General features: G+C 36.3%; 1 protein-coding gene across 4 annotated transcripts in view; it reads left to right on the top strand.

Moving 5' to 3' along the window:
- Positions 1 to 10,731: 10,731 nt before the first annotated feature.
- The window catches only part of LOC114646791 (tropomyosin alpha-3 chain), a 69,083-nt gene continuing 60,967 nt past the window's right edge, over positions 10,732 to 18,847 (top strand). For 2 of the 4 annotated variants that reach the window (XM_051924016.1, XM_028795132.2), the window contains exons 1-2: positions 10,734 to 10,976; positions 11,630 to 11,755. In XM_051924016.1, coding sequence (XP_051779976.1) covers positions 10,863 to 10,976; positions 11,630 to 11,755 — 240 coding nt within the window. In that variant the 5' untranslated portion in view covers positions 10,734 to 10,862. Of the gene's footprint in view, positions 10,977 to 11,629; positions 11,756 to 18,847 lie in introns of all 4 variants that reach the window. The other 2 variants (XM_028795131.2, XM_028795130.2) reach the window with 2 other exon arrangements.

An 18,847-nucleotide genomic window follows, 5' to 3' on the forward strand; every position in this document is an offset into this window, starting at 1 on the left:
GGTTCATGTTGATAACAAACTATCACATAGTAGCTAAAAATTAGCTTGTGGAAATTTTATCACAAACAACTTGTTCCATGTCATCCCTCAGATGCTCAGCTGGATTCATAGTCACAAATCCTTCCATCCTTCCATCTTAAAGTATGGAGCTGTACCCTGAAAAAAAATACCAGTCGTAGATAGGAGTAATCAGGGCCGGCACCACCATTAAGGTGAATTAGGAATTCGCTTAGGGCGCAGATCATAAGAGGGGTGGGAAACCCAGCCGCATGGCTTAGCTACCGAACAGTCAGTTGGTGCATTAATAAGCTTGGCCTAGGGCGCTAAATAACCTAGCACTGGCACGGGGCATAACCAGAGAGATGATATTTTCATAAGAATATATTACTGATGATATTACAAAAAATTACACAAAAAAGAGAAGCCATAAGCTTGAGACAAGCAGGGCTTCATCGATCATGCAAACATTTTGAAAAGTGAAATCCAGAAATCATTTTCCAGAATGAACATCTTAAGAAAATCATTTATCCATCCATTAGTTTTTTAAAGCCTCTTGTCCAGGGCAGGATCATGGGTTAGCTGGAACCTGTCCCAGTGCAGGAACATTTCTTGGACAGGGAGCAGAACCATCACAGGGTGAACAAAACACACAGACATCATGGACCAATTTAACACCACCAATCCACATAATCTGCATGTCTTTGGACCATGGGAGGAGACTTTTTTTTTGTTGAGAGTCCTTCTTTATGTCTTTTAATGCAGATAGTATTTACTACAATCCCCCATTATTAAATAGGATGACATTATCAACATTGTGTCTAAAACAGAAGAAAACAATAACATGAATTTTCAAGTATAAAAGCATGCAAAAATTTTCCAGAAGGAGCTCATAAATTTAATTCACATTTTTTAAATCAATTCAAGTTACATCACCTGCAAGAAATCACTCAGAGCTCTTCCCATCTAAGCTTCACATCCTCACACGAAGCAGCCAGACACCATCATGGGGCCTCTACTACACACTGATGTATTTAGAAAATGAAATCCCAGACCAAAAGAAAACTGTTGGATATCCATCTTTTGCTGGATGGGAGGTGGAAAGGGAAACTGTGACACACCTATGACACTCCTCATTCCATGACATATTGTTCAAACTTGTCTCAAAGTGCATAATAAATGGGAGACAGGGTGGTTCCCCCCATTTTTCTTGTTTTTTAGATCATTCTTCCATAGTAGTTACAAAGACACAATGCATCAAAATCAAAATTGGAATCCGACAAGTCAGAATCCAATTCAGGGAGAATAATGCAAAATGTCGTCCACTGAGAATTTTTCTTTGCTCATTCGCTTTGGTCTCTCGCCAGATGTCAACATCAGTAGCTCTTTGCTGCTCATGCACATGCGGGGACTCAAAATCAAATCAACGAAGCTAAACTTTCCCTCTAGCAAAGAGAGTCGAACTAAAATTAACGTCAAGTTGTGTCACTGTTTACAAGTAATTTTGTTCTCCCCTTCCTGGATTTAAAAAAAAAGTCGACATCCGCACTGAAAGAGTTCATTTAAATAACAAATGAGCTCAAGGCTATTTAGGCTTGAAGAATCGGGTGCCATGCGCTTATGCAATTGTACACACAGACCAAACTGAAATCACCAGTGAGACTAATCAGCACATTTTAGGTATATGGGATAAAAACTGGAGTACCCAGGGAAAAAAACCACATACACAGGGGTAGGACATGGGGAAACTCCATGTAGATGAGGTCTGTATACAAGATTCAATCCCAGGATCCATGAGGCAATAATGCAAAACACTGTCACTATGTCATACTTATTCGAAGAAATGACATTTAAATAAATACACCTTACAATGAACTCTATACTTAATTGGTTTCATTACAGAAGTACAAGATGAATTTCTCAGTATGTCTAAAGCTTTTTTTTACATTTTGTATTTCTGAACTAGAATAAACGCTGTCCCCATTTGATAGATACATCTTCTAAGTGCTTGTTTCTTTTCCACATTAGTACTCCCATTTTGTTAAAAATCTTAACTTTTGTGGTCATGCAAGAAATGACAACTCCACAGAATAAAGGTTGTGGCACCAACCCAGCCGTCCCCATTTACTTCAATGTCTCTTTAAAGAACGAAAAATGTTTACGTAATAAAAAGAAATAAGAAATTCAAAAAGATTGCCTCTCTTCAGCTTGTCTCCCCCTCTCTAGGTTTGGTTAGGGAGCTCCATCATACAGGTCACATAGTCAGCTAATGATGCCTCCTTTAGGAAGGCTTTGAATTTATGGGTGGGTGACCAGAAGGGGGCAGGGTCATTTGCCTTCACTCGGCACATTCTTGGTGTTGTGGAGGAAAAAGGAGAAGACAGGAGTAGCACCAATGCCCCTGCTCGTCCCAGAGGGGTAGTACATACCTCAGATGAACCCTGAAGGTGATCCTCTGATGCGCATGCATGTCATTCTCCAACATCTTTCCAAGTCTTTGTAATCACATCTGATCAGTGTAGCAACGTTTTTTTTTTAAATCCTTAAAGTATTAAATTATATTCGAGATGAAGGGAATGCATGATATTTTATATATTCTACAGAACAACTTATACACAGTTTAATCTTTTGTTTATCCTAAAAAGTCACTTTTAAATATACACTGTAAATGCAAAAATATGCTTAGTTTCCCTAGCTTGACATAAACCACTTATTCTGGACTTGTTATCTATTTTTTCTGTATATAATGTTTGTTTTTTTCATAGAATGTTATATAAAATTCAATCTTTCACCATACATTTAAAATTAAAAATCTATAAAGCAAAGTATTAAAAGTGTATAATATAAATCTTATAAAAATACTGACCTGAACAAGTCAGTATCTGTTCTAACACTACATAAAAGTAAACCTTAAAAGAAAGATTGTTCTGAACACACACACAGACTCATAATGATGAGATTTTGTGATTTGGAGTACATGAGACAGTAAATTTCATTTGATGGAGCTTAAGATTAAACTATACAGTATGCCAGTCAATTAGGTGATCATGCTGAGGGGAAGTATTTCAATACTTTCACCTTCTTACCTCTGTCTTATTAATTTTATTCACATCAACAAGTACATCTGTTAAAACATTCCTCAAATAAGTAAGTTATATTCTATACATTTATTTTACCCTTGGAAAACAGCATTTTTAAATTTAAAAAAGAATGAAGGGCCCACAGTCATATCAAAAAAAAAATCATATCTCATGAAGAACACATATGGCTTCATTGTCAGCAATATTTGATGAAGATCACGTGTGGCTTCAATTTCAGCCACTGTGGTAGAAATCAACATCTTAATTAAAGAAACTTAATCCTCTTAACAGGACAAATCAGTAATCAGGCAGGAGAAAAGGTTGTCCATCAGCATCACTTATTACGCTTCAGCTAATGCTTGAACAGGGAGCATTCTTCTACAGCATGATCACAGTGATCAAATATTAAAGGTGTAGGTCTATTTTATAAATAAATTAATTTACATAACAGTGTCAATCAACACACACATTTACTCTGGTTGGTTCGTTGATTTACACCCAAATGATCAACACAAAATAAAAGTCTATTTTGATACATTCTGGTTCTACTTATACTCTTTGGGTTGTGCCACCACCATTGAAATTCCTGTGTATGTAACAACTGTCCAATCTTGTTGAATACAGGTCATATGATCTCTTAGTCATCCTTTAGTACATTTTGTGTATTACATTTTTGTCTGTGTTGTTCACTTGACCTTTATGTAGTTTCCTGATATGCCTGAACAGGTTTCTGACATGTATTAACTCTTTATGATATTTCTTTAAGATGAATGCTATGTTACCCTAAAATTACTCTTCCACACCATATCTAATGATGATCACATGGCTTCATTATTCATTCCTTTCTACATTACTAAGATGTGCTTTCAGCTTGACAGGCATTTTTGAATTGCCCTGTGTAAGTGGGGGCCATTTGATGAAATTATGTGTCAACCAGATTGTATTCTAAGCTTGCATCCATTGATGCTTTTACAGTTCTTTGCACCAATTAGAACTTAGTTAAGATTTACCAAATACTGAGTTGCTTCTTTCAGTTTCCTTTTTGTTTCATGTTAATATTCCTTGGCGCAATGATAAATTCAGCATTACTTGAATCTGACCTGAATAAGTCAGTATGTGTTGTAATAATAAAGGAGTCCTCATCTGCTTAGCCTGCATATCCCTTTCTGCTCTGGAACTGTTTTGCAGTTTTACAAAAACAAAATACCTACTCATTTACAACCCACACTTGTTCTGAAAGTATACAGTTTAATACCTGCTGCTTGCTGAAGGACAAAATGTTTGGTGGGTGAGTTTACATTAACCACAAAAAAGCTACAGTACCAGCTGATAACAGCTTAGAATATTCTGCACAACGTACAGAGTACTATATAAGTAATGAAAAGGAGCAGAAAAGACTACATAGTATAAAACTGACAGACTGGTATAGATTAGAAAATTAAATTAGAGAAAAACATTGTAAATTGCATATGTCCAGAATCATCCCAATTTTGCAAGTCAGGTTCTGTAAGGCTCATTGAGCTACCATACAAGAAATCCTTGCCATCAGCAATGTAAAAGACTAAAACTTTTTTTATCATACAAAAATCTAATGTCAGGCATTAGATAACTACATTGGATAAAATATTCTAAAGAACAAGCCATCAGCTGCGTCAAGAAAGAGAGCACTTACCCAAGTCAGGCTTCGGTGCGTGTAGATTTTATTTTTTTCTCCAGCCATCTGGAGTTTTATTTTTGTTTTTTCTGTCCTCCCTGGCCATCGGACCTTACTCTTATTCTATGTTAACTAATGTTGTCTTATTTTAATTTCTTACTTTGTCTTTTATTTTTCTTTTCTTCATTATGTAAAGCACTTTGAGCTACTTTTTTGTATGAAAATGTGCTATATAAATAAATGTTGTTGTTGTTGTTGTTGTGCTCACATCTGCCACACAATTATCAATTTCAAATAAGTTTCCAGTAGTACTAGGGTGTTGTACCGTGTTAGCCATTATGAATATAATGACACGTCAAGTAAAATGACACCTTCTTCAGGCAAGATGTAATCGTCTTGCATGAAGAAGGGACCTGAGTTGCTTCAAAAGTCTGCATATTGTAATCTTTTTAGTTAGCCAATGAAAGGTGTCATTTTGCTTGACTTCTCATTAAATAAGTTTCCACTATAGTAAACAGAAACAAATCCAAGCTTATTCATTTTTAACTCACAGCTAATTGCACTGAAGTCATAATTAACAGATGTTCACTAGCACACAGCTCAATCTTTACTTGTAAAGTCAATATAAGTGTTTCTTTGTACTCAGCCTCATTGTCAAGTTGGGAGTTTCTTTTATCATATCATGCTTGTGATTTCAACCCAGTTCAGTCAAATAAATCAGTAACTGAAGCCTAAGCTTACAAAATCCGGCCTGGGGAGATCTAGTAGCTTTCTCCACACTTCAATCACTCTCACTGTCAGCACATGTATATTGCATGGTCCAAATTCATGACAAAACCAAAAAGAACATCACAGAAAATTTTGTTATGAGCTAGAGATTAGAGATATAACAATATCACCAAGTGCCATGACTTCTTAGTGTGTGACTTGATGAGTTCTTTCACTATTCAAAAACACTGGAGTAAAATGAAAAATGTTTAAAAAAATGATATTTTTTTCCTCAGCTATTTTAATTTAAATGAAAAATGTTTAAAAAAAATGAAATTTTTTTTCCTCAGCTATTTTAATTTAAAACACGTTATTTTCAAAAAAGCCATAGTTTCATTGACAGCAAAACCTTTCTTTGTAGTAAACATGGAATGACAGCCAACTAGAAATTGTAGGAAAGATGAGAAAATACTTTCTAAACTGGTGAGAAGTCAAGCAAAATGATAACTTTTATTGGCTAACTAAAACAATTACAATATGCAAGCTTTCGAGGCAACTCAGGCTCCTTCTTTAGGCAAGATGTAGAGTTGCCTCAAAAGCTTCCATATTGTAGTCTTTTTAGTTAGCCAATAAAAGGTGTAATTTTGCTTGACTTCACACTACATTCATAGTGGCTAACATAGTACAACACCCTAGTTCTATTTTCTAAATTGGTGATATTTTAACCTGTTATATTTTTTGCTTAAAACATTTTTGCATGACATACTTTCAGTAAAACATATATATCTACAATATAATAAAATGCTACCATCTGTCTCTGTGAATATGTGTGTGTGCGTGTGTGTGTGTGTGTGTGGTCTCTCCAAGCAATCTGATTCTCAATGGTCAGCTTGGCTTTGGTTACTCAGTGTTGGGGATGATGACACACAACTTTAGGGGTGGGAACTTCAATTCCTGATTGATACAATTAAATGGAGTGTTTCAACAATAACAAAGTGAATATCTTACCAAAATGGTTGCTAAATACTAATGAGGTGCAAAGTGAATTGCCTTCAAAGATGGAAAATAATTTATTATTTTACAAATTATGTTTTCACAGCAGGTAGTGGGGCCCATTTACCATTGGTGGTAGTCAACAATTGGACAGGAGAGAAGCAAGGTGCCTCAAAATGATGGAGTCAGAATCAGGATTTATGAGAATGCAATAGAGAGAAGAAGCATGGGGTAAGAAAGGCTGAGAAACATGGGGATACTGAGGAGGGGTGTTGGAGCAATGCTGCAGGTACATGTAAGGCAAGAGAGGTTGAAGCATGCGAAGATACCAAGACAAGGCTCACGGACAGATGTTAGAAAAGGTGGCCATATATCTCTCTCGCTCAGTGTTTGCTTATGTCCAGTCTCTATCAAGAGTAAAGAAAAGATGTGAAGGTGATGATAGCTGCTGAGGAAAGTAATAGTAATACAAGTAACATGATGTGTAGAGCGGTCTTACAGAGTTATAAGTAGAAAAAGGGGTAGGGGGTATGGTAGCCAATATGGTAGCAGTAGATTTTGGTGTCATTTATGTTACAGTTATACAGTACATCAATTAATCTGATAAGGAAATAGCCATGCATAGTGTGTTTGATAATATTGTTTCTCAAAGAAAATAAATAAAAACAGAATTACAGTAAATTAAACTTTTTTTTTTATTTGTCATTAATAACATTAAATATTTTACTAATACGTGCATATGGTTGTCAGCCCAGAATTGGTCAAATTAAGTTGAAGGGTGTCTAAAAAGTATACAATTGTTAAAATTCCAAAGCCAAACTTTTGGCCCCTTGGCTATGCTTTTAGCCCTTTTAATCAGGTGTTTGCTCTTTTTGAAACCAGAAGAACCAGAAGAAGTGAACTACTAGAAGACATTTCACGCCACTTGCTTCTTGGACCTGGAAGTCTCACTTTTTCTCCTATTTAAGAGAACCTCAAACCAGACACAGGCATTTATCTGCAATGGCCTACTGTACTAAAGAACTTGCTTGGAGGATTCCCAATAGTATAATGACACTCACTATTGTATAGTTTTCTGATGAATATTTAATTTGTTCTTGCCATCAGATAAATGGGGTTCACCAGGTTGGTATCCCAAATCCTCTTCTGTATTGGTAGGTCATTCATACACCTTATATTCAATTTAACTAACCATTGAACACAAAAAATGTTTCACCCCTTTAGCTATCAAATTACCATTTCAAGTTACACTCTACAAGACACAGTGTAAAAGCATCCCATTCCTTTCTGACTTGTATCATGTACAGTAAGAGGGTGAGAAATGGATATATGTCATTTTAATGTCACTGGCTTTTCATTCATTTCATCTGCACATTCACTAAATATTATCCATTGTTAGAGTCACATGAAGCACAAGCTTTTTCTGCAAGGCAAAAATTTGTCTAAATCAGGTGTAGGCAATGTCAGTCCTGGAGGGCCGCAATGGGTGCAGGTTTTCGTTCCAACCCAGTTGCTTAATTAGAAACCCATTCTTGACAGCCTCAGACCTTATTTATTTTTATGACTTGTTAGTCTGCAATGTTAGGTTCTTATATCATTGATTTTTTTCCAAGGATATCATCTAAATGATTTGAAGCCTAAAATGGATAATTTTCAGTCAATCACATTTTTCTCTGAAGTATTTTATTAAACCAAATAGTGCACGATGAATCCACAGAATGAAAAACATGTTAGATGGAGAACTGCTGGCTCCTTTGTTATTTGCATCTTATTGTTAATAAGGAGCCATTAATAATAGTGAATGCAGCTGTTTAAGACTAAAATAAGCAATTAAGGGTGGAGAACCTTAACAAGCGAGGCCACTAAAATGAAGTATCAAAATATCACTTGAGCAGTAAGTGCTTCATCAGTACAACAACATCACTGACTTCTGTAGAAGACCAGACCCCGGGCAAAGACAGACAGACATCGTATGTCCTAAACACACACGTTTATTTTCACCAATCCTGCACACAACACAGTGCCTCCAACACTAGTACTCAGTCCTTCTCTTTCCGCCTCTCCTCTACTCCTTGCTTCCCAAGCTTTGTCTTCCTCCTCCCGACTCTGGCTTCGAAATGTAGTGAGACGGCCTCCTTTATAGAGCACCCGGAAGTGCTCCAGGTATGCCTTGATTAACATCCGGCAGCACTTCCGGGTGTGGCAGAAGTGCTGCACCGGAACCCCGCTCCTCTTCTAGCAGCACTCCCAGGTGTGGTGGAAGTGCTGCATGTCCAAACTGGAGCTGTCCAGGCGCCCCCTGGCGGTGGCCACGGACCTCTACTGGGCTGAGCATCCAAGCCCCAATTCCATGGCCCCGATGTAAGCCAAGGGTGCTGCCCTCTTGTGTCCCGGGGAAGTACTCCTGATAGTATGCCCATTCTCCCGGTGTCCTCCTGGAAAGGGCGTCCCGTCCGGGCAGGATCCCCGGCCATCCATCACACTTCTCATTAAGAAACAGGATTGGAACAAAAACCAGCAGCCACTGAAGCTCTCTAGGACTGAAGTTGCCTACTCTGGTCTAAATGGACTACAACTCAACCACAGGGCACGTTCACTTTTACTGAAAAAGGGGTGCTTAATATTCACCAAACAACCTATCATGTGCATTTTTGTGATGGGGTGGTGTAGGAGCAGCCTTGGATTAACCATTAAGCTAAATAAACATATGCTCTGGGCACCAAGGGGGCACTACAGAGTTTTTTCTATTGCTATCATGCCCTTACATTTTTCACTGCCACACACATCTTTAGTCACATTTTTTATTGTCCTTATCTGCCATGTTCGCCTTTAATCTACATTGCTAAAAAAAAGTTTGAAACTTTTTAAAGTATGAATAAATTCTAAATTAAGTTAAATAGGCAACAATAGGCATTACTTTGTATCTTTTAATTAATCATTTAGTAATGTTGAAATGCTATATATGTCTAGGGTCAGAAAGCAGTTGAATAAAAGATGATTTGTTTTGTACAAATAATGATATTTCTCTGTTAGAATATCTTTTTTTTAATTTCCACCAACACTGATTTCTGTAGGGAGAGGATTTTCAAAATTGAAAAGTATACTCTCAAGATCAAGTAATTTCAGTATAGATAATATAAGATCTAATTTTACCTTATAATCTTTGGTAGAGAAATTAAAAATTGCTTTCAATGCATTTTTTTATTTCCATTTTTCCCTTACATCTGTTTTAGTAAAAAAATGCATTAAAAAGTGTTGAAAGTTTACATTTTCCCGTTGCTTTAGTTATAAGTAAATAACTTGTTTATATTGCTATTCAGTGTTAAATAAGTATTTTTTAAAGGTTTATACTTAATAGATTTATGGGGTCTGGTCTAGGGAATGGCTTGAAAGAAAACTAAATTTTTAATCTCACATTTCACCTTCAGTATTTATTGAACCTTAATGTCTTGTCAGTTTAGCATTGGAAGGGCCAAGGGGACATCACTGTTGGGCAGTGCTTAGAATATCAGTTGGCCTTAATTCAACCCTGGGTAGGAATACCTGAAGAAAATGCAAGTAGACTCAGTAAGGTTGTGCATTCTGTACACAAAACTCAGTGAGATTTGAACAAAGCAGCACTAACCACTGTGCCAGTGTAATTTCTTTCAGTTTTCATTTAGTACAGACAATGTCTTAGAGAATTACAGATCATTAAAGCTAATTATGCAGCAATCAGGACTCTTGGTCAAAGAGCTCACTAATGTTTTGTTGTTGATAATAAGTAAACAGTTACTTCTTAACATTAAGTCAAAAATACAAGTGATGAACCAAAATCAAGTGAATTTCTCAGATCAGTTTTTCTGAATCTTATACAGCTCCTACTGTGACAGCCATTAAGGATAATTCAAAATGTAAAAGAATTCTGCTAGGCCAAGAGGAACTCAAGTTCAAATCTGAAGTCTTCTTTGTGTTTCCCCAGATTAGAGACAGGGCCAGCTGCACTGCACATTCCTATTGTGTGTTCTGCTATCTATTGTGACCTGGCCGAGTGACAAAAAATAGACAGATCTAAAATTACCCTAAAATGACAACCCTGTCCTGCCATTCTACAGCTGTCCTGTTACAATCCAAATACAGCACAAATGCCTTCTGGTGAGGTGCACCCATTTTGGGAAAATGGTTTCACCACCACAGAAGCTAGGAGGAGTGCAGGAACAGAATAGCTGGGAGTGGCTGGTTTAATAAAGACAACTTTGGAGTTTGAGGGGTGGTTGGGGAGTTGGGCTGGCATAGGAGGCTTTAAATATCCCTGCCCCTGAGTTTAAGTTTGTCACATTCAGCCTGCTCTGCTGAACCCTCCTCTTTTCCCTGATCTCCTTAAATTGGTGTGGATCTTTGGTTTTAAGTCTTTCAGCCTACGGTACCAAGTTATCTGAACACTTGTCAAGATGGAAGCCATCAAGAAGAAGATGCAGATGCTTAAACTGGACAAGGAAAATGCCTTGGACAGAGCAGAGCAGGCCGAAGCTGACAAGAAAGCAGCTGAAGAGAGAAGCAAACAGGTAGGCAGGAGACAAAGAACTTAGAGTTATCACTGAAACAGGATATTTGGCTGTCTTAAATTAGTCCAAGTTAGGTAAGGTGGTTGACAGAAGCATAACTAAAGAGTTTAGTAGCAGCAGCCACTGAAAAATAATACAGTAATCATCTGATCATAGAATGTATAGTCTTTATTTAACAAAACAAATGTTAAATTAAGACTATTCTGCCAAGTAAAGCATGCAATCAATTTTTGAAAAATAAAAAGAGAACAGATTGAAAGCCTTCTTTGTCTGATCTCCTGCTAATTATTTGGCACATCAGTGCTCTTAGTTTTCATGTGTTGCCTATATATCCAAAAACCCTTCCTCAGAATATTCTTTAATCTTGTATGAGAAATAAATAATATGCCAAAGGTTCATAGTAGGCGGTCCACAAAATTACTACTTTCTGACCTTTTTGGGAGCATCCTTTTAATCTTCGAAAGAGATAGCAAGTTATTTAGATGTGGCCGTCATAAACAACAGCAAATGAATAAGAAACTGAAGATAGTTACCACCTTAAGAGGTTACATTTCACTTGTAGGTTGAAGGAAATTGAGTTTTTTATAGACTTAGAAGTTCCACTCTGACTCTGTTCTGTTATCTTTTTCACACTTGTTTGATCTCCTACACAGCTTGAAGATGAGCTGCTGTCCATGCAGAAGAAACTGAAGGGGACAGAGGATGAGCTTGACAAATACTCAGAAGCACTGAAGGATGCTCAAGAAAAACTAGAGCTGGCAGAGAAGAAGGCTGCAGATGTGAGTCCCACCGATATATGTTCAGGAACCCTTGTTGGCCAAAAAGTCTGTCTTTATTTATTACAGAAACGCTGCCCACTTAGATAGGTCTGTCATTTTGTATTGACTGCAGAATCACTCATTTAAACAGTGTACTGCCATAATATCCATTATTCCATTAAAAATATTAATATTTAAAACCATTTCCAGAATACTGTGCACACTTCCACAGTTATCTGAAGTTAATTTAAGAAATGAGTACATATGCTTGTCATGTGAAATATAGAAGACAGAAAAAGGATTAAAAAATATTTGTTAAGACTCAAAATATCACAAATGCCTTTCTTTTATTAGCGCAGGCAGCCGCTACAATACCGGGATGTGTGACAGCTGCCAGCCTTTAACAATTCACTATGACGCCACCGTATTACATTCCTCATTCCTCTCCCTGCAAGCTATCCTGAGTGTTCTGGCAGTCTGGATCTCATCTAAGGCTGTGTCCTTGCATGCTCGGAGAGTCAAGCAAATTTGTTCTCTGCTCCTTGTCATATTAACTGACAAGTCTCCTCAATGTGAGGTTAATTTGTACAATGCTCAGGTGCAGGGGCAATAAATGGTAGCCTTTAAAAAGTAGGCTGCCTTATGAAATCTACTTTTTTATCTAACAATTTGTGCCACATACCTTTTAAAAAGTATGTAACAATAACCATTTCTCAAAATAGCAATAAAATATTTATATAAATATGCAAAATAATAAAATATTATTATGGTTTCCTGTTCACAATCCAACACAAAATTCTTAAACTGTCTTATTTAAATTTAGGTTTGTTATGAAGCCTATCTTAGCAGCACTTAATTATCAAATAACTTATCAAACACGTTCATTAGGTTAACCAGTGTAACTGGTGAAAATATACATGCTCAAGGGGAATATGTGGAAACTCCTCACAGACAGGGCCCGAGAAAAGAATTCAGACCCAGGATGCTAAATCCAGAAGGCAACATCTCTAAGCATTGTGCAACCATGTCACATATGTTTAATTTATTTCAGTACAATTTATTGTTATTGTATCCTACAGCTCAATCAAAATTACAGTTATATTACCAATTCTGTGGATGAAAACTCATGAAAAAGAGCAGTGACAATATGAGAGACAGTCCATAGTCTAAGTCATTAAACAAAAAGATCATTAAACAAAATGATAACAACAAGCAGTAGTTATGAACATTAATAAATATACTGTAGTATCAAATTAAAAAAATATAATTATGAGATATAACAATAAACATGTATCATAGAAAAAGCTCCATCTGAGCTTAGTTGTCAGTAACAGTAAATAGGCAGTGCAAAATAATTGATAGCGTAGATGCTTACATGATGAAGTCTTAGTTACAGAAAACAAGCATGTACACGAGTGTGCCCCTTCATCTAAGGCTGGCTGTTCCCTTAAGCATGACCTTGTAACCTTGTTAAAAAAATGGGCTCAGAAAATAAATGAATATTTAATAAAAAAAACAAAGGAATAGATCAGATTTCTGCTTATGGCTCTTTGAACACTTATATAAAAAATAAATAATTTGTAAGACAACAGTCATTCTTTACCTTCTCTAAGGAGAGTAAATAAAGCCATTAAGTTCCTCTTACAGAAATTACCCTTTTTTTAAGATCGTTTGAAAGTTTTTGACTGAAACAATATAAAAACTCTTTTACTTAGATATGTGTACAAGTGTAAGCCACTGCTTACTTACATGACTGATGTTTAAAATACAGCTCATCTAAAAATACTGAAAATGGCAGGTTCCTGCCTTGGGCACATTAATATTTATAGCTACACCCTATAACATTTGATTAGACTGAAAGGGAAGGGAAAATGTTGGTCATTGTAGGGTTGAAATTCAATTTTGTCATTCATGACAAAGTTCCAACATTACTGATTGATTTACATAATTAACAAGGTGCAACACCAAGACAACTCTGAAAAGTGTGTTACAATCCCTAAAAGTAAAATATTCACAGTACCATGTGAGAGATGGCACACTGCTGTGCAATTACCAAATTGTGTTAAAATGGTGCAGTAAATGTCATTCTGATGATAAGGAACAAACTTACAGCACTGACATCTGCAGCAAAACATGAAATACATTAGTTTCCGGCTATTTAGTAGGCATCACATGGCTGCAAGGTTAGATTCCCCTGTTAATTCAGTGTGAGACTCAAAATAAACCTAAACAAGTCTGTTTTGCATGAATATGTTATCATCCATCCATCCATTTTTACTACACTTCTGCTAGATAGATAGAACAAGCAGGGTATATCAGATATCTCAAATTTTATTCCATAATCACAATGACTAGGTTCAGATTAGATTCAGCATTCCCATGGCAATACAATAGAAGACATATTTGCTTTGCTGGATCCAAATAATTATCTATGCAAATATATATACATTGTTATGTACTTATATATATATATATATATATATATATATATATATATATATATATATATATATATATATATATATATTATATTGTGGCCTCTAGGGAGCATCACTAAGACCCAAACCACAGACACAATTGCACCATAACAGTCCCAGTTAAACTAAAGTGTTTTTAATTTAAACAGAACCTTCATACAGGCATCTTTTTTTTGCAATACATCACAACTCTTTCTGTTCTTTTTCTTCCTTTTCTTTTTCTCCACCTCCACTCTCTCCACACCAAACTCCAAATCTCCCTGAGTTGAGTGGAGGGCTCTTTTTAACTCCGGACCCAGGAGTACTTCCAGTGCTTAATCTATTACCCCTGGGAAGCACTTCTGGGTCAGGCAGACCCAACATAGTCTTTGTAACATCAGTATCCAAGAGCTCCCCCTAGAGGCCCCCACAGAACCTGCAGGGCAGGCCCATGGGACCACAATTCCCATGCTGCCCTGTGGGCATCTGTACTGGGGATTGCCAGACAGGATGCTGCCACCCAGCGTACAGGAGAATGCTCTACTCATAGTAGGCAGTCAACCACTGTGCTGACCTTCCAGGTTCCCGAGTCCATCCCAGATGTTGTCATTTATTTTTAGGACACCAACCTGATGTAGCCACATTACAACCTTCCTCCACAGGCGTCCTGGCATGAAGAAGAGATATCCCTTCCTCCCTTCCATTCTGTTATCAAGGCCTCCTGGCTAGATACGGGAGCGGTGTCCATACTGGCTGGGACGCCTGTTTGTCCATCACAATATGTTCATATATGTATGAATACTTTGTAATGCAACAGTCCAAATAATAAAAATGTAACTTTTCAAAGGAACATGGAACTACATAACTAACAGTTTTATTATCCAATTCCTTGCAACTAATAGTTTACAAAAAGCTTGAAGAAAACAAATGAGTAGTTGGATATTTTGTTGATCTGGAGTAGTTTGTAGTGATGGTCAGGAAACACGTTTAATCATTCAGGACAGAGATTACAAAGTTTCTTATATAATAGGGGTCTAATGTGGATAGTCAAGATCTCTAGTTGTATGCTCACAATATCCCAAAAACATGTGTTTTTACTAAAATATTGTTAAATAAACCACATTGGGAAAATGATTTCATGAATGACAATGGAACAAGCTCAGACATGGCCGAACATTTGAACCCAGGAGCCACCTCTCCATGTCATTTGTGGGACAGAAGTCCATATCAGTTAAATCTAATTCATTAGCTAACATTCACATGATGTCAGCAAAAGGCATGCACTGAGGAACATGTATAGGTAAATATTAAAAGTTAAAGAAAAGTGAGTGTAATCTTTATCAGAAAGAGAGTATATCTTGTACAGTACTTGTTCATATCTGAGATGCTTCAATATGCAGAAGGTTTCATAAACTGCTGCCCCATCACTGTGAATATAAATACAATGACAGGAGCTTGGTCAGTCAGTCAGTCATTATCCAACCCGCTATATATGCCTCTCAGTAAGGAGACCTGGGTTCGCTTCCCAGGTCCTCCCTGCGTGGTGTTTGCATGTTCTCCCGGTATCTACATGGGTTTCCTCCGGGTGCTCCAGTTTCCTCCCACAGTCCAAAGACATGCAGGTTAGGTGCAGGAGCTTGGTGTTCAATTCAAATGCTCATGGGTGTCTGAGCAGAATCCATTTTCATTCACTATGGTGTTTTCTGGAGGTGGTTTATTTAACCACTAACATACTAACCACTAACCACTAACATACTAACCACTAACCACTAACACTAACATAAACTAACATATATTTAACTATATGTTAGTAAAAAATGCATATGTTTGGGACGTTGTGAGCACACAATTGAATCACATGATGTATGGATTTGGCAACATGAGTAACATGAGATTTTTATCATAGACAGTTTTGATATTGTTTATTGCTGTCAAGCATTTGTCACCATAGACGCCTATTATATCTCAAACATTGTTATCTCTGCTCTGCACGAAAACATGAAATTGATAAAATATTTTTGGCCATCATTACAAATCAGAAAAAATAGCATTTTTGAATGGAGTATTCCTTTAAGGATTGGGCATAAAATGTTTTTCTGAACTGGATAACATAGAGAAACAAACAAAGACACTTTTAGTTTGGGGTGTTGTGAACATTGCAGACTGTGGAACTCACAACAGACAACATGGTGCTACTTTTCTGGCAATTGGTCATAAGAGTAAAGGGTCAGGGCTATGTATTCAAAATTGGAATACCTGAATTTGGACAAAATTCTATGTTCTTGTCCAGTGAAACGCAGTATATGGGAAATACAGTACATACATTTCTACAAATTCAATATTCTAGCTGTCAGGGAGAGAATTTTCAGAAAACACAGTTTTGCTGAGTTATGACATAAATCTTACCCCTAACCTTTGCTATGAAAAGACTGTCCACAAGGATAGTAGTAGAAATAATTACCATAAACTGAAGAGCTATCAGAGTAGTAAAACAGAAAACATTCAATAGTCAGAGGGGGCGGTCTAAGCATGTTAAACACAGAGAAACCAAGTGCTAAAACCAAAATAAAATACAGTGAGAAAATTTCCGAATTCAAACGTTCTTAATATAACTGGTTATCCTTTCTCATACTAGCACAACTACTTTATTTGTTGCAGGTCTTCAGTCCAAAGATTGGACAAACTACTGAGTGCACACATTGACATCTTTTATAAAGGAATTGAAATGATATCATAAGTGACAAATTATATGACTAACAAAGGAAGTGATTGTTACAAACAGAACTCACAAAATGGTGGCACCTGCAATAAAATATCAAACAAAATGGCTACACATGGACAACTCAAAAATAACAAAATGAATAAATAAAAAAAAACAACAAAAAATGGTTTCAACAGGAAACCGCATATGTTTTTGATAACCTGCTTTTATTCTACAAAATAAAATAAAAATACTTAGTTTAGAAATTCCATTTTACTGCTGTGTTGTATTTGATATAATGCATCAACAGGCTAGTGTATTTTCTTTTGCTTTTTATTTTCAGGAAAATAATCTATGTTTCCTGTAGAAACAGAATCACAAAAGTAAACTCACTTTTCTCCCAGAACTCCGACTGGAAATGTACATAAACAGAATAAAGTGGGAAGGTGTGTGACATCATCTCCAAGCTTGAACATGCACATTGACAGCACACTATTGTCAGGTGTAATTTATAACCATTTTTAAAATTACTTTTTAAGTGTTTCATTTTTGTTTTTTCTATTTATTTACTTTTTTTTGCATTTTTAGAAGTTTAGAGTTACTGTTAGGGATTAGGTAGCATTACAGAAAAGAAAATAAATCAGATCTTTGCACATTTTTGAACTCACTGTTTTGGTTCCCACCATAGACATGCGCTCTGTTCCACTATGTTGGTGTTAATGACAAAGCACAGTCTGTCAAAGCACTAGAATCCTCCCTCAGAGGATATTCTGAATCCCATAGAAATATACTTCTCTACAAGGACACATTTTCCACATGGACTCTGGGTGTATCTGTTCCAACTAGGCAATCCAACAAAAATCAAAAAATAGTTTTACAATGTATATGAAGATTTACACCTCTGTTTTTTTTTTTGTTTTTGTTTTTTTTTACATTTTTATAGTTTCAGTTCTTCCAGCTGACAATTTAATATCATCACATATTTATAAAATTAAATGTGGCTTTGACTGAAGGAGGTTGCTGAGGGAATAGTCAAAATTCAATGCTATAATTATGTTTCTCCTCATACTGTAAATTCCCACTGGCAGGATTGGCAGTGATTGCATGTACATTCAGAGCAAAAGAGCACTGAATTTGAAAGCTGTTAAGCTGAACCTCCTTTTTGCAGTAATCATAGCAAGGCTTTTGCTTGAACTTTCTGTTGCATTTATAATTTGTAACATTTTAATGAAACAATTACTGTGACTTGAAACTTTTCAGCAGTAGACACTTTAGCAGTGGACTACATGATGGTGGAATGGTGTTGCTTCAGTGCCACCTAGTGTCTAATAAGGTACATTCCTCTTTATCTGATCACTCTGACTCATGTCACTGATTAATTGCCTTTGCTTCCCAGAGTTTCTCTTCTAGGATAAATTTAGCATCAGATCATCTTTTAACCTTCATACTATTATAGAACTAATCCATCTGTTTATTGTATAAATCTGCTTAACCCAAATATAGGGCCCAGTGTTCTACAGACAGTCCTGAAAGGAACAATTCCTAGATGGATGCAACTCCCTTTTATTCCGGAAAAACATTACCTCAATGTTTACACTAATTATTTTCTATGTACGATTTCCTACCTGTAGTATACTCTATGTGACTTAAATAAGAAATTTATTTCCCACTTGGAAACAGTCTGGAATTTTATACATTGTTTAAAATCTGGCAAGAGATGAACTTGAACCTGATGTTATTAGCAAGATATTATGACATTCTGCTTTTCATTCTTCAGAAAAAAAAACTAGTTCTCACTGCCAGCCTAATAATGTAATGAATATTATATTTTTTACAGTTTATGTAACAGTCCCTCTATACCTGTAAAGTCACTTGGATTGGTGTTTACTGTAGAAAACGCTTTATTAAGTAAAAGATGTTAATGACTGATACTGCTGAGAATCAGTCTTTAGCTCC

Source organism: Erpetoichthys calabaricus, chromosome 2 (assembly GCF_900747795.2).
Source record: "Erpetoichthys calabaricus chromosome 2, fErpCal1.3, whole genome shotgun sequence".
In the NCBI taxonomy this organism is placed as follows: Eukaryota; Metazoa; Chordata; class Cladistia; order Polypteriformes; family Polypteridae; genus Erpetoichthys; species Erpetoichthys calabaricus.